Source organism: Physeter macrocephalus, chromosome 17, assembly GCF_002837175.3.
Source record: "Physeter macrocephalus isolate SW-GA chromosome 17, ASM283717v5, whole genome shotgun sequence".
NCBI classification, from domain to species: Eukaryota; Metazoa; Chordata; class Mammalia; order Artiodactyla; family Physeteridae; genus Physeter; species Physeter macrocephalus.
This window is the reverse complement of record NC_041230.1, coordinates 42,589,462-42,605,185: the sequence shown is the minus strand read 5'-3', so window position 1 is coordinate 42,605,185 and position 15,724 is coordinate 42,589,462. Positions and strand designations below refer to the sequence as shown.

Sequence of the window (15,724 nt, the reverse complement as noted above, 5' to 3'; positions counted from 1 at the left end):
CTCCTCTGGGAATAAAAAGCCCCTCCATAATTTTTAATATCCATGCATTCTGCATATTATCGGTCAAATCTATTTTTCCTTTGTGATTTATTCCACTAACTGTATACGTAATATATATTTTCTACTTTTACATGATTTCATTTTGATCGCTTATATTTTTAATCCAGGTGGAATTAATCTTACTGTATTGTGTCAGGCAAGGAGATTATAAAGCAACTTCACCTCAAATATCCAATCTTCCCCATATAATTTCTTTAATAATCTGTCCTTTCTCCAGTGGTGCGTGTTGCCTTAACTTGTATCTGTTGATTCTCGTATTCTTATGCACTGTGTGAATTACCTTGGCTTCGCAATACATTCTGATATCTCTTTAAAAGAGATAGTTTTGCTGCTTACTTTTTCTTGCAGATGAGCTGCAGAGTGATTGGACAAGTTCCCTAAACCATCCACAGGAATTGCAAAGGTTGGAAGGTAAGAATCAGTCATTTTCAGTCTCTTCTTAGGGGAGTAGGAAGAGTCAGACCTGGGGAAGGTGCAGCTTAGGGAGGCTCAAGTGGAAACCCCAGAGAGTAGAGGGAAACACCCCAGTGAGCACGACACCCAACACTGCTTTTTCTGGCCACGTGGAGAGCCCGACTGAACTCCTGCCAAGGTCAGGAGGACAAGCTGCTCCCTTTACCTTTGAGGAGACTGGGGTGGCTGAAAGCTCTGCTTCTGCTTCCACTTCTCTTTTCTCCTCCATCAGGGAGAGCTCTTTGGACGGTGGAGTTACAAACACGAAATGCTTCAGGATTTCTGTCACGGCCAGAGGCAGCCGCTTCACAGGGTAGGAGATGAGTGAGAATAAGGCAGGCGGCGGGATGGGTGGTCCAGAGGAACCCAGGCCCAAGAGGTCTAGGATCTAAAGGAAAAGCCCAAGATTAATTTCCTGTGCAGAGGGCGGGCTACCCCTAACTGCCTCCCTGAGTGAGCACAGGATGCTCAGACTCTCCCTCCTTCCTCTCAACTTTCTGATGCCCTGCGATGGGCTTGGGTCAGGGACAGCGTGTAAAGGGTCCTTCCAGATCCCCACGCCCCCAGACCCGGCTGGGGCTCTTGCTGTGGGCTGCGGGCTCCCTCTCTTATCATAACCCTTGTCATTTTATTATAACTGTTTGTCTTTGTAACTGGACTGTGAAGCCCATTAGGACCGGAACCAGGGCGATATAGCACATGGCCTAGCACACAGTAGGCACTCAAAAACAATCTCCGTTTAAAGAGACCAGCTCCTAAGGTTCTGATGTCTAGGGCATAGAGTTGTTTCACTTATTTTCAGATCCCCTGTTAATTTTTCTTTTACCTTTAAGTGTTCTTTCTTTCCAAAGGTGAAAGAGAGTTAGGGCTGGAGCAGGTCATATACAGGAAAGAAAAAAAAAAAAACAACCCACCAAAGATTCTGGGAATGGGGTAAAATATGGGAATGAAGAGAGAAGTAAAAAAAGAGACTTGAGAGAGAGAAAACTTATCCCTACAGCATTTTCCCATTCTACTCTGATATATGATAAATGAGAGCATTCTCCAGAGCAGATGCTTGAAAATCTAGTAGTAACTTCCTTCTCCGCTTGTAAAACCCTCCGAATAAGGATGCTATCCCCTGATTAACTGTTGTCATCACAACAATTAGGCCATCTGAATGCCCATTCTATGGACTAAATGGGCTATTAGGTCTAGCAAGTAACTACCTTCATGCAATCTTGTGTTTCTAATTCTCTGGGTCAGACAGCAGAAGACACTTCCTGACTAACATGTAGCTAGAGTTAACTCCCAGGATTTAGAACGTCTGTGAGGAAAGGGATGAATAATTTGTACCACTTATTAACTTAACAGAGGCAGGGAGTTCTTTAAGCTACAGTCTGACCTAGGATTCCTCTCTGGCTCCACCCCCTACCTTTTAAGGTTGCATCTAGTTTCTGATAAAAACTAAACCAGAGGGACCTCCCTGGTGGTGCAGTGGTTAAGAATCCACCTGCCAATGCAGGAGACACGGGTTCGAGCCCTGGTCCGGGAAGATCCCACATGCCGCGGAGCAATGAAGCCCGTGTGCCGCAACTACAGAGCCTGTGCTCTAGAGCCCGCAAGCCACAACTACTGAGCCTGTGTGCCACAGCTACCGAAGCCCACGTGCCTAGAGCCCGTACTCCGCAATAACAGAAGCCACCGCAATGAGAAGCCCGCGCACCACAACGAAGACCCAACACAGCCAAAAAAAAAAAAAATAATAACAAATCTATTAAAAACAAAAACAAACAAACTAAACTAGAGGTGGGCAAACTGTGGCCCTCTGGTGAAATCTCACTTGCTACCTGCTTTTGGAAATCAAGTTGATTTGGAACAGAGTCATGCCCATTCATTTACATATTGTTGGGGGTCAGGACAGAGACTGTATGACCTGCAGCCTCAAATATTTGCTTTCTGGTGTTTCACAGAAAAAGTTTGTCCCTGGACAAAAGGCTATGATAACCATCCCCTCCAAACCACTGCCAAAGGGGCTTCTAGATATGCAATGGTTTTGTTTCTAGCAACAAAAAGCTGTCTGGTAGTATAATTTCTGTCACCGGGGGAAGCCTGTGGGAAAGACATTTTAGAGTAGTTGAGCCACTTGCGTCACCCCAAAGTATACCTGCCTTGCCAACCCCTAACACAGGATTGTCAATGTTAAAAATCAACTTTACAGGGGTTTCCCTGGTGGCGCAGTGATTGAGAGCCCGCCTGCTGATGCAGGGGACACGGGTTCGTGCCCCGGTCCGGGAAGATCCCACATGCCGCGGAGCGGCTGGGCCCGTGAGCCGTGGCCGCTGAGCCTGCGCGTCCGGAGCCTGTGCTCCGCAACGGGAGAGGCCACAGCAGTGAGAGGCCCGCGTACCGCAAAAAAAAAAAAAAAAAAAATTTACAGGTGGCTTTTTACGAGGTTAGATGGAATAGTTGAGATCTGTGGAACTCTCTATGGATGTTTCCCCACATACAAAAAGGTCCATTTAGGCATTATTGTCTTACATCCAAAGGGGCATCAGAGATTAATGGAATAAAGGGGGTATGGATTTTGGGTTGAAAGAAACACTTTTACGGGGATCAGCACCGCACAACTGCCTGGCTACCTGACTCGTTACATCCCCATCCTGGAGAAGAGTCTGTACCTGCTCCTCTTTGGGAAGCCTGTCATTCTCCAGGGCCTGCTTCCAGCTCGAGCCTTCGGAGTCGGGCATCTGGATGCTTATGAAGGGCACGCCAAGGTCCTTCTTCCCTTCGTGGTCCTCCTCCCGGCCCTCGGCCCCGTCGTGGCGCTCCTCGCGCGCGCGGAGCTTCTCTAGCCGCTCCCTCTCGGCCCTCTCCCGCTCCAGGCGCTCCCTCTCTGCGCGCTCTCTCTCCCGGTCCTTGCGGCCTCGGCGCCCAACCGACGACGGAACCTGGCGCTGGTCGGTTCCGTCCTCATGGCTCACATCCTCGGCCCTGGTATGATGCAGCAGAACTCCTTGCTGCCGGTCCCAGTACGTGAGGATGTTCTGGATATCCTTCAGAGACGACTCATAGGTCTTAAACTTCTGGGCCATGTTCTTGTCAGTGTCCTTCGAGAAGTCCCCTTCGCTGTCCTCTTGCTCCTGGGCAAGAGGAAACCCAAGCATGTTGATGTCTGACAGCTGGTTCTTCTTCTTCTTGTTCAATTCTTCCTTCTCCGCAGCCACCTGCTCCCGAACAGAGACTTTTCTTTCTATTGCGTCATTCTTCAACTCTAGTTTGGAAAAAGTAAGAATCTAGGAGGCAAAACACACAAATTATTCTTAAAAGAGCTCTTTAAGGGAGAGCAAATCGCATAAAGAAGAGCAAGAGGGTGTTTAGTTTTGTAAGAAGGCCTCATACAATTCCAGGCACCTCGTATTCACACTAGGGCTGTGCCTAAGAATCGCCTGGGGGCCTTTCTCAAAACATCCGCTCTGTGGTCCTTCCTTGTCACACAGCTGGCTGGGGCCTGGCATTATGCACTTGGTAAAAGGTGCACAGCAACTGCGATGTGCACTTGTGGTTGGGAGCTGCTGTTTTGAAGGATCAGTGGGAAAGGATCCCCCAAATGATCCTCTCTTCGGGAGAGGCCAGAGCGTAGAGGTCCAATCCTGGTCGCACCGCTTGCCAGCTGTGTGATCTTGGGTGAGCAATTCACATCTCTCTCCTATCCGTATAATGTTGATAGTAATATTAATAAGTACCTCAGAGGACTACTGAAGTTAAATGTGTGAATACATGTAAAAAGCTTATAATAGCGTCAATTCCAATTCCTCCCACCCCACCCCTTTCTCCCTTGGTATCCATACACTTGTTCTCTATGCCGGTGTCTCTATTTCTGCTTGGTAAATAAGGTCATCTGTACCATTTTTCTAAATTCACATATATATGTTAAAATATGATATTTGTTTTTCTCTTTTTGACTTACTTCACTCTGTATGACTCTCTCTAATTGACACATATACACTATTGATACGATGTATAAAATAGACAACTGATGGGAACATACGGTATAGCACTGGGAACTCTACTATGCACTGTGGTGTCCTAAATGGGATGGAAATCCCAAAGGGAAGAGATATATGTATATGCATGGTTGATTCGTTTTGCTGTGCAGTAGAAGCTAACACAACATTGTAAAGCAACTATACTCCAGTAAAAATAATTTTTAAAAAGCTTATAATAGTGTCTGCCACAGAGTAAAGGGTCTCTTAATGTCAAGTTATTAAAATTATACAGGTTATGTATATAATCAGTATTGTTGGGAACAGGTGAGGGTTTAGAAGCTGGCTGCACTCCAGCCTTTTAAACAAACGTGTATTTATATAATGAAACTGGCATAGAGAAACCAACCTTATTCTCTTTCTTACTGCCCTTTTAAACCTGCTTTGTGGGCTCTGATTTTCTCTTCTCCAATGAACTCCTCTGGGAGGCTTCACAGGCTTTTGGGTCATTCTTTGATGACATAAAGTCCAGTTCAGTCTAATGATCACTGTCTGCAGTACAGCCCAGTGACAGCTCTGTTCCTGCCTAAGTTCAGGCTTGAAGGCATCGGCCCAGGTCAGCTATTCACCTCACCACACTGCATCAACTCCTCCTCCACTTGTCCCTCTCTACAGCCTTGAGAGAACCGCTGGCAAGGCTGTCTGCCGGCGGGAGGGGCTCACCTTAGTTGTGTAGGGAGGGGAGGGGCTCACCTTAGTTGTGTAGGGAGGGGAGGGGCTCACCTTAGTTGTGTAGGGAGGGGAGGGGCTTGGCGCCTACTGTATTATTCCCCATCTGTAGGTCACTGCCAACACACCGAGAGTTCTGTTTGCACATCCTGTTCTAAGCAGAAGTGGATTTTGCGTGGACGAATAGGCCTGCTGAGGGGAGGACTTGTACCTGGAAGGTTGCGGGAGTCTGAACTCCAGGCCTGCTTGTTTCTTGTGCTCGTTTTGGTGCCGAAGTTCTGTGCACTCAGACCCTGCTCCTTCCTGAGCTCTACCTGACGGGGATCCCTGGACACTGAGTCCTTTGCCCGTATGTCTACCTCCTGGGACCAGTCTGCACCTCGTCTGGGAGTCTGGCTTTAGTTTCACCCTCAGAACTCCCGATGCTGGAACGGCCGCTGTGCACACCAGCTAGCCACGCCCCTCGGCCGCCAGCACCATCCTGGGCATAGCTCTGGCCGTTCTGCCCTTCCCATATCACGGAGGGCAGAGATGTGACAGCTGAGCTTGGCAGGCTAATAAACGCAAGGACAGCGTAGGCTGGAGCATCTCCCTTGACTGTTGTCAAGGATCAGCCCTTGGTTGAACACACTGACTTGGTGGCTCATTGGACACAACTCTTTCCTACTAGCCTATTTAGCACCATCCAGGGGACTGCAGGGGACAGTGGCAAGAGCCAGGTCTGTGCTCACGCACAGCCGGTATGGCTTTATCCTGTTCAACCTCAGATGGGCTTCATGTCTATGAACCTCCGAGGGAGAGCGGGATGCAAAAGGGCAGGATTATGCGAAGCATAAGACAGCACTGGCCATAGAGTCAGTGATCAACAAATGTTGGTCCCTCTCGTCCCACCTTCTGCACCACCACAACATCTACACAGTCTTGGGTCAGTTTTTTGGGGGGAAGTGTGCTGGGCTGACTGGCCGGTTGCAGTGGTGGACCACTCTGTGCCTGCCTTTTGCTAAGGGACGAGTGAGGGTCGCTACCTGCCGACTTGGTATCTGGGATTTCCTCATGGGCGGCTCCTCCTTTACGGGCCCCTGCTTTGGCTTTTTGTTCCTCCGTTTTCGCTCGTCTTCTTCCTTCTGCCGCTCAAGCTCCTGCTGCAGCGTCTTTTCCTGCATCTCCTTTGCCAGCCTCTCCAGCTCCCTTCATCAAACCAGGCAGAGAAGACAGAGTCCAGAGGCCCTCCTGCCCGAGCCCCTCCCCTGCCTGGGATCACGTGGTGGGAGAACACGGGGCAGAGCTTTCTCGGGCATCAAAAGAAGGAACAAAGAAAGCTGGGTATACAGGAAGGAAGGGAGAAGGAAGGGAGGGAAGAGAAGGCAAGAAGGAAAGAAAGGAGGAAAGGATGGCTCACATCTAGCTTTGAATGGTCATTCAGCAAAACTGAGAATTGACGCTCAACTAAGTGGAATTCTCAACGAATCTGTATTTCTATTCCAAACTCCTTTCATAGGAGAGTGAGGCAAGGGCTGGAAATAAGCTTGATGTTCGCACTTTTAAAAAGCAGCTTTCAAAGATCGTTCTGATATCGGTACAGATGAAGCCCAGCTTCCTTCCTACACTCATGTCGTAGGTTTAGATAAGAAGAAATGGTGTTTTTAAGAGCAGTCCCCACCCTGGCTAGCTCAGAGCCATGGCGCTGGAGCTGAAGGCCACATTCCTCTCTTTCCTTCTCTCTTTCCTTTCCAGCTATGGATTCAAAGGTGTTTGCCCTGCTGCTAATGGCAGAGAGGGCACCAAGCCTGGGCACCAAGTACAAACAAGAGTGGAGGGGAGAGCATTTCTGAAGATATGAAATCCATCTATTTTCATCTCGGAATCCCTAGTTGTTCCCGGCTGCTGTGGCTCTCTGCCCACTGAAGCTGACTCATCATGACTTCATTACTTTGTGTGTGTGTGTGTGTGTGTGTGTGTGTGTGTGTGAGATACAAACAAGTCACTGTTGACCTTGGAGGATCAGATTTGCATTTCCTAAGTCCACTGTGAGATGAACGCCTGAAAGTAATGACCTGGATGAGAAAGAAAAGCGACTCCTTTGAAATCCCAAAGCTGGGATTTTCATACCTCTGGAGGACTGGGCATGTCTACAGTAGACCACGCAGGAGAAGACATGAGGGTATATGTACTGCATACTGCAGAGGACATAAAAGCTCTCTTGGGGCCAGTGGGAGGAGTCTGGAGGTGGAGGGACAGAAGGGGGTTAAATTGTAGGCGAGCCTCTTGGCCTTCCCCCTCCAATGTTTGGAATCCTAAGGAGGGGCAGGAAATAGACCCTTCCCTCCCTTGGCATGTTTGAAGATCTGAGGGCAGAAAGGACATATGTGTCGCTGCCCGCCTGTGTCTGAGACGGCCTCAGAGAGGGGCCTAGGTCCCTTGGGTGGTGTGGAGGGGTCCGGTCGCTCCTGGGTGGTCCCCACGGATAGGCACAGAAGGTGGCTGCGAGGACTGGCTTGGGAGCCTGCCCAGGGTCTCTGATGAACTGCCCAGGCTGAGCATCAAGCTAGAGAGAGGCGGCCAGACCTCAGGGAATGGGCAGCACCACCAAAGGCCACGGTGGTGGCCAGGGAAGGAGGAGAAATGGCTGAGTTATGCAGGGGCAACCACCACGCCCATGTCACAAGAGTGTTCCCTGGGTCACCAGCTGTGGACACCTGAGCACAGAAGTTGATGAGCCACAGTTGTCACGGGGAGTCAGCAGGAGCCCCAAGACAGCACAGGGGCCAGAAGCCCCTCCCCTCATCACATTACATAACCTTTCCCTGAGTCCCAGCTGTCCCCAAGAAAGAAGGAGAGGAGAATGGAGACCTGGCAAGGCTGCAGCAACCAGCACCCTGGATGTGCAAGGTATGTGTTTCTGCTCTCAGCAATTCGTCCCCCCGGGTCTCCTGTGGCCATTGCTCCCCTGCTCCTCCACCCCCCATGACCACGGTCTCTGGGATGGGCCGTGCGCCTGATGGAAGCTGCTCCCCAGGGCTGCGCTTCCGTTCTGACAAGCCCCTGACACTGACCTTCTCTTCCTCTCCCGGAGGGCCTGCTGAACCTCTCGATTGAACACTATTTTCTCCTCCTCTGTCAAGGCATCATATTCTTCCTCATCCATGTTTTGCAGACGCTCCTTCTCTCTCTGAAGCGCTTCCCTGCGTTTGTGCTCTGTCGGGGGAACAAACAGGAAGGTGGGGAAAACTCACTCAGCAGCTTTGGCTGCAGAGTGCCCCTGTGGTTTAGCTCTCAGCCTAAACAGGCTGCGGAGGCTGTGTGACAGCGAGAGGTGGCTGCTGCCACAGGCGGCATTCCTAATCGCTGGTGGGGTTTCCTGCATTCACACATTTCCCAAATTGGTTTCCATCTGTGGCAGGCTGAATAGAGGCCCCAAAGGGGTCCCCGTCCTAATACCCAGAACCTGCGAATATGCTACCTTACAAGGCAGAAAAGACTCTGCAGATGTGATTAAATTAAGGACCTTGAGTTGGGGAGATTATCCTGGATTATCTGAGCAGGCCCAATATAATCAGAGGTCAACAATAGGGAGGCAGGAGGGTCAGGCCCAAAGAAGATGTGACGAAGAAGCAGAGGGAGAGAAGTAGATGTGACAATGGAGGCAGGGACCACAAGCCAAGAAATACAGGTGGCCTCTAGAAGCTGGAAAAGTCAAGGGAAAGGATTCTCCCCTAGAGTCTCCAAAGGAACGTGGCTCTACTGACACCTCAATTTTAGGACTTCTGACCTCCAGAACTGTAAGATAATAAATCTGTGTTAAGTCACCGAGTTTGAAGTAATTTGTTATAGGAGCAAAGTAACATACCACCCACTGACTTTACCTATTATTAACATATGCCACCAAAGTGCTCAGGGGGAAACAACCACTTGCAGACCAAGGGGGACCGCCTTCCACACCCTACAGGTCCTAAAGTGTGGTTCACACTCGGCACGAAGGCACTCAGCTTCTGCACCTGCACCAGCACCACATTTTCACCTGACATTTCTGTAAGGTTGAGCTTTGGGCTCAGAGATATACATCCTGAGTTCTTTCTCTGACACTTACCGAGGGATAGTAACAGGTCAGAATAATAATTCCTCCTTCATAGGGCTGTTGTGGAGATCAAATAAGCAATCGTGTAAGGCACCTAGCCCAGCGCCTGGCACATTCATAAATGTTCAATAAAAATTAGATTTTAATATAATATTATTGCTACTGTAGCTCCCTCAGGATTTTAAAAAATGATTCAGGGAATTGGAGCCCATATGGCAACTGTGAAAAACTAAAACTTCAATCTACAGATGATTGAGAAAATGAAAAGAGATACTTTTTTCCAAAAGTTGATCACTGAGGGGAAATGAGCTTTCTGGAAAACTAGGAATCTAGATGTTGCATTACTGCTGAGAGATGCCTGGTCGTTCTTTCTAATTTTTCTCTGCATGAGAACAAAAGGAAGCAGTCTTTGAGTTCTGTTTAAGACCTAAGAGAGCTCAGTGTTCGCAAATGTTTCCTTAAATGGAAAAGCATTATGACTGGTGTAGATTGTTCTAGAAGAGAGAAGTATGGCTGAGTTAGGAAGGGCAGTGATGCAGCCAGCTGGGTCTGCTTCTGACTAAACTGGGAACTTAAGCTAACATTACTTTCTTTGTGTGTGTTTCTGTATTTTTCAATCGTTGAAAAATTTTTCCAGGCCACTGATGTAATGACAAAAAAGAAAAGGGTTCAGAGTTACACAGACCTTACTGATTTGTTATGTGACCTTACACAAGACTTTGGATACCTCTGAGCCTCATTTTCCTCATCTGTAGAATCGGGGCAGCAATCTTCATAGGGTTGTTGTGAGGATTAAATGACCCAAAGTGTCATTTAAAGACATTTACAGTGTACACCATGTCTGCTGCAGTGCCTGGTACACAGTAGGCTAAAATGTACAAATTGTTTCATAAAGTGATCAGCATCTCTGGTCTTACAGGAAATGCACAGTTGACTTAAACAAAACCGACACGCTAATGTGTCAGCTGAGTCAGGATGGGACCTGTGATCGGGTCCCCTCAGACAGGCTGTAATTACAGAGAAGATGAAGGGATGCAGTATGATGTCGGGGGAAAGAGGAAGGTGCCTGCAGTCAGAAGATCTGGGTTCATCCTTCCTTTTATAATCTCTCAACAGGTCACTCGTGTCTCAGTTTGCTCACATGCAAAGTAGAAATAAGAACTCCCAGCCACCTTCCAGGGCAGAGGTGGGGTGCCAATGAGATGGCAAATGTAATAGTTTCATGTAAACCATGGCATGGGAGCACTGTAAAAAGCCTAGAGCTCTGTTTAAAGGAAAGACCTACAGGGCTTGGGACGGACAGCCTAGGAGGGTATGGGCTTGCCTTCTTGCTCCTTTTTGGCCTTCTCCTGTGCCTTCATGGCTGCATAATCTTGGGCCACGTTGATGACATAGATATGCTCCCGGGTGCCAATGGCCTTCAACAGGCAGAGGAGAGCAGCAGCTGCATTCCGAGCAAAGAGCGTCTCCAGGCTGTCAAACACCACTCCTCGGTAGCAGTCACTCAGCTGAAACCAGAGAGCAAAGACAGTTACTGTGGCCACAAGATCATCTGTTCTCTAAGGAGAAAAGTTGCTTGTTCTTTTGTTGGTGCTTTTACTGGTGCTGCAATTGGTTCTGCAGACCTACTGGGTCCGGATGAAAATCCCATTCAACTGCTCTTCCACCTGCTAGATTCCAGGGGCTGTAATTAAATAAGAGAGAAAAATAAAAACATTTAGCAGTCATGAAAGATCTTTACCATACATATTTGTAGAGTAAAGGATTTATTCTGTCTCTATAAGGAAAACAAACTACATGTTAAAGCGAAGGTCTGGGAAGATCCATGAAGTACAGGGAAGGAAGTTGCAAAGGAAAGGGGTCCCCATGCAGCAAGGGCAGCTGTAGCAGATGGGCCATTTGTATCTTCCTTAGTGGTATTCCTGCCTTGGAGTGTAATGGTTTTGATAACATTAACTATTGTAGAACAGCCTTGGCTGTGCTGCAGTGTTACTTAAAGTGTAGTGCACAGACTGGCCACCATTGGCTAGGAACTGATTACTACCAGTTTTTGATGAGACAAGAATCTTGTGTCAGAAAATCAACTACTACAATCAGTAAATACACTATTTAGTTTAGCTGCTGTTTTTTTTGCCTTGTAGGAAGACTTTCTCAATAAAGGAAGCAGTGCAAGCTCCGTATCTCATCAGAGGCAGTACTTTGAGTAGCACAGCTCTCCTGGCTTACTTTGGGCTTTATCAATAATTCTCAGCCTTTATCTGGGTGCATGAAACACCTGCACACTTACTAGACCACTTAGCTCAAATCACTTGAGAGCAACAGTACCTTTAATGCAGTAGCTAGTTCAAACCTTAACACGAATCATTTCTGGTGATGACATTCCTCCTCTTCCGGGAACCTCAAGTCTAATTTTGTTATATTTAAATGCGCAATTAATAGTGAGGCCCATTTTCGAAAACCAAAGCAAACACAGAACTCTAGGACACGGTGAACAATTTAGTTCTCTGTAAACCATAAGCAGCAAACCCTCCCAAATCCTGCAGATCTAGTTTTCTTTTAACCGTACACCACTTATGAAAAATCAAAACAAAAAGAAACAGTTATTGTGTTTCTGATTTTAAGAGCAATGTATCATTATAAAATAATTCAGGAATGTATGAAGATTAAAAACCTATAATCTTGCTATTCAAAGATAACCACAGTTAACATGTACTTTAAGTGTTTTTACTATGTGTATGATATACATTTGTAAATGTTTTTAGAGAAATATAATTGTGCTTTACATACTATTTCATAATCTGCTTTTTTCAGTTAATAACATATTGAAAACTTACCTTTAACACAATTAACATAGCTCCCAATTCTAACTTTTCGTGGCTCCACGTTATAATTTTTAACATACCACTGTAGGGCTATACCATGAGTCTGTCTTTGTGTGTGTGTGTTTTGAAGGTGCTACCTTCTGCCCACTGGTCCTTTAAGGTGAATGGCTTCAGGCAGCAGACTGAGCCAGGGTCAGAGACTGACAAGGGCTGTGTCAAAAGGACAAAAGAGGGTGAAGAAACTCATCTTTCCTCTCCAAGACCCCTGGGTTTTGAGCTGCTGTGGGTGGGTGATGGCTCAGAATCTCAGCTCACAGCATGGGGACGATGTGTGAGACCTGCATCTCTGTGCAGGTGGGTGTGGACGTACCTGAATACGCTCGGCCAGGATCTGAGTGAAGAGCTCCTCAGGGAGCACGCAGCTCACAAGCCCGGTATCACCTCCAATACTGGCGCTGAGGCTGAGCCGGCGCTGCGCGGGTCCCGAGGGAAGAGGGCTGGAGGACATCTGTTCAGAGAAAGAAGGATCAGGAGTTAGAACCCAGCTTGGTGTTCCAACAACTCGTACACTTACGAGCCATGTTACTTCGGGAAAATCATCTAATCACTCTGGGTCTCATTTCCTCATCTGTAAAATGGGGATTGCACTGTAAAATGGAAGATTCCTATCTCACTTAAAGAACTGCTGTAACCTTCAAGCAGGAACACTGTGGAAGGTGCTTTATATGTGTACCGAACAGCAAACATTTGTTCATGCATTGAACAAATATTTATTGAACACTTTGATGCACCAGGGACCCCTCTAGTATCAGGGATACAACCACAAACAAGGCTGGCAGCGTTGCTGCCCACGTGGTCCTTGTGTTCAAATGGGGGATGGGAGACAGAAAAGGAGCACATGAATATACAAATCACTGATGTAATATCAGATAGTGATGAGTGCAAGGAAGAAAACAATCAGATAAGGGAATAAAGAACCATGACAGGGTTTAACAATGGCTATTTAGAGACCAGATCCTGAGAGATGGGTCTTTCTTTTTTTTTTTTTCGCGGTACGCGGGCCTCTCACTGCTGCGGCCTCTCCCGTTGCGGAGCACAGGCTCCGGACGCGCAGGCTCAGCAGCCATGGCTCATGGGTCCAGCCGCTCCACGGCATGTGGGATCCTCCCGGACCGGGGCACGAACCCATGTCCCCTGCATTGGCAGGCGGACTCTCAACCACTGAGCCACCAGGGAAGCCCGAGACGGGTCTTTCTGAAAGGGAACAGCAAGGTCCCTCATCATGAGCGTGCTGTAGGTGTGTGGGAAGCACACAGGAGCCCAGGGCGACTGCAGCTGAGTGAGCAATGGGGAAGATGGTCAGGCTTAAAGTCGAAGATACAGTCAGGCCAGAACATGCAGGGCTTGTAGGACAGTAAGGAATTTGGATTTTATTCCAAGTATTATGGGAAGTTGTTGGCATGTTTGAGGCAGATAAATCATCCTGTTTTTCTTTTTAAAAGACCACTCTACCTGCACAAGGTAACAAGAGTGAAGCGGGAAGATTAGTTAGTTAGATATCTCTGTGGTCAAGACAGCAGATAATGGCGGCAGGGACGAGGACAGTCATGGTGGAAGTGGCTGATACAGGGTATATTCTGGCAGTAGAGCCAATAGGATTTGGGATGGGATATGAAAGCAAGAGAGGCATCAAGCATGACTCCTTGAGTTTTGACCTGAGCAAGCTGGAAAGTGGTGAAGTTATCTATTAAGACAGGGAAGACTGAAGGAAGAACATTTGCCTTCTCTTGTTTTGTTTTTTTTTGGGGAAAATAAGTGTCAATTTTTTGACATATAAATTTTGAGACATCTCGAAGCCATTCAGTAGAGATATTTAATGTGAGTTTGGATATATAAACCTGAGTGTGGGGAGAAATTAGGGCTGGAGATAGAAATTTAAGAGTCATAAGGATACTGAAAATATATTTAAGAAATGAAGTGGATGACATCATCTATAAAGAAAAGAGTAGATAACTTAGTCCTAGCCTACTCTGAAAACCTAGGAATCTGGAGGAGATGGAGAAACTGGAGGAGTGGAGGCAGTCATTAATGAGGAAGATGGGAAAGTAGAAGCGTATGGTGTTCTGAAATCCAAGTAAAGAGAGCGTTTCCAGGAGGAGGGGGTTATCAGCTGCCAAAGAGGTCACGTGAGGTGAGGACAGAAAACTGGCCACTGGATTGGACAAGATGAATGCCAATGACCTTGAGAAGAGTAGCCAGTGGAGTGGTGAGGACAAAGGCTCACTGGAATAGGTGGGAGGGAGAATGGTGGTGAGGAATCATCCAGCAACCCTTTGGAGGAATACCTATGGAGAGGAGCTGAGAGATGAGGTAATACCTGTAGGGGGATCTGGGGCTGTGGGAAGGTATTTTAAAGATGGGAGGTAATAAAGCATGCATAGACGACGATAGGAAGGATTCAATAGACAGGGGAGAAAAAACAAATGAGAGAGAGGACACAACTGCAGGGATTTAGCCCTTGAATGAGAGAGAAGGGGTGGAGTCCAGTGCCCATGTGCAGCGGTAGGCTTTGGATGAGAGCAGGGGCAGTTACTCAGGTGCAGGGAAGGCATAGCACCAGGTTAGAATGAAGGTTGGCTGGTAGGTTTGGTGGTGGGAGGATAAGGTGGTTGTCTTCTGGTTGTTGCTGTGCCCTATATGAAGTCAGAAGACAGATCAGTAGCTGAGAATGAGGAACAGGAAAGTGTCTCAGAGGTTTGGAGAGTGGTAATGGCAATAAAACAGCTATCCTGAAGAGATGGAGGGCAAATGTACTAGGGCAGACCTGAGGGTCCACTTGAGATCTGTCATCTTAAATTTATTTATTTATTTTTTTAATTTTTAAATTTAATTTTATTTATTTTTTATACAGCAGGTTCTTATTAGTCACCAATTTTATACACATCAGTGTATACATGTCAATCCCAATCGCCCAATTCATCACACCACCACCACCAACTCCCTGCTGCTTTTCCCCCTTGGTGTCCATACATTTGTCCTCTACATATGTGTCTCAATTTCTGCTCTGCAAACCAGTTCATACGTACCATTTTCTAGGTTCCACATACATGCGTTAATATACGATATTTGCTTTTCTCTTTCTGACTTACTTCACTCTGTATGACAGTCTCTAGATCCATCCACATCTCAACAAAGGACCCAATTTCATTCCTTTTTATGGCTGAGTAATATTCCATTGCATATATGTACCACATCTTCTTTATCCATTCATCTGTCGATGGGCATTCAGGTTGCTTCCATGACCTGGCTCTTGTAAATAGTGCCGCAATGAACACTGGGGTGCATGTGTCTTTTTGAATTATGGTTTTCTCTGGGTATATGCCCAGTAGTGGGATTGCTGGATCATATGCTAATTCTGTGTTTAGTTTTTTTAAGGAACCTCCATACCGTTCTCCATAGTGGCTGTAGCAATTTACATTCCCACCAGCAGGGTAAGAAGGTTCCCTTTTCTCCACACCCTCTCCAGCATTTGTTGTTTGTAGATTTTCTGATGATGCCCATTCTAACTCATGTGAGGTGATACCTCATTGTAGTTTTGATTTGCATTTCTCTAATAATTA

At 47.0% G+C, this 15,724-nt stretch overlaps 1 protein-coding gene across 1 annotated transcript in view; it reads right to left on the bottom strand.

The window, feature by feature from the left end:
• The window catches only part of LOC102985291 (HYDIN axonemal central pair apparatus protein), a 106,711-nt gene that overhangs the window by 56,692 nt on the left and 34,295 nt on the right, over positions 1-15,724 (bottom strand). Inside the window, exons 15-20 of the mRNA XM_055078920.1 lie at positions 12,475-12,612; positions 10,607-10,790; positions 8,261-8,402; positions 6,233-6,395; positions 3,174-3,788; positions 680-901 (exon numbers count right to left, since the gene is read on the bottom strand). Of these exons, the coding sequence (XP_054934895.1) occupies positions 680-901; positions 3,174-3,788; positions 6,233-6,395; positions 8,261-8,402; positions 10,607-10,790; positions 12,475-12,612 (1,464 nt within the window). The remainder of the gene's footprint in view (positions 1-679; positions 902-3,173; positions 3,789-6,232; positions 6,396-8,260; positions 8,403-10,606; positions 10,791-12,474; positions 12,613-15,724) is intronic.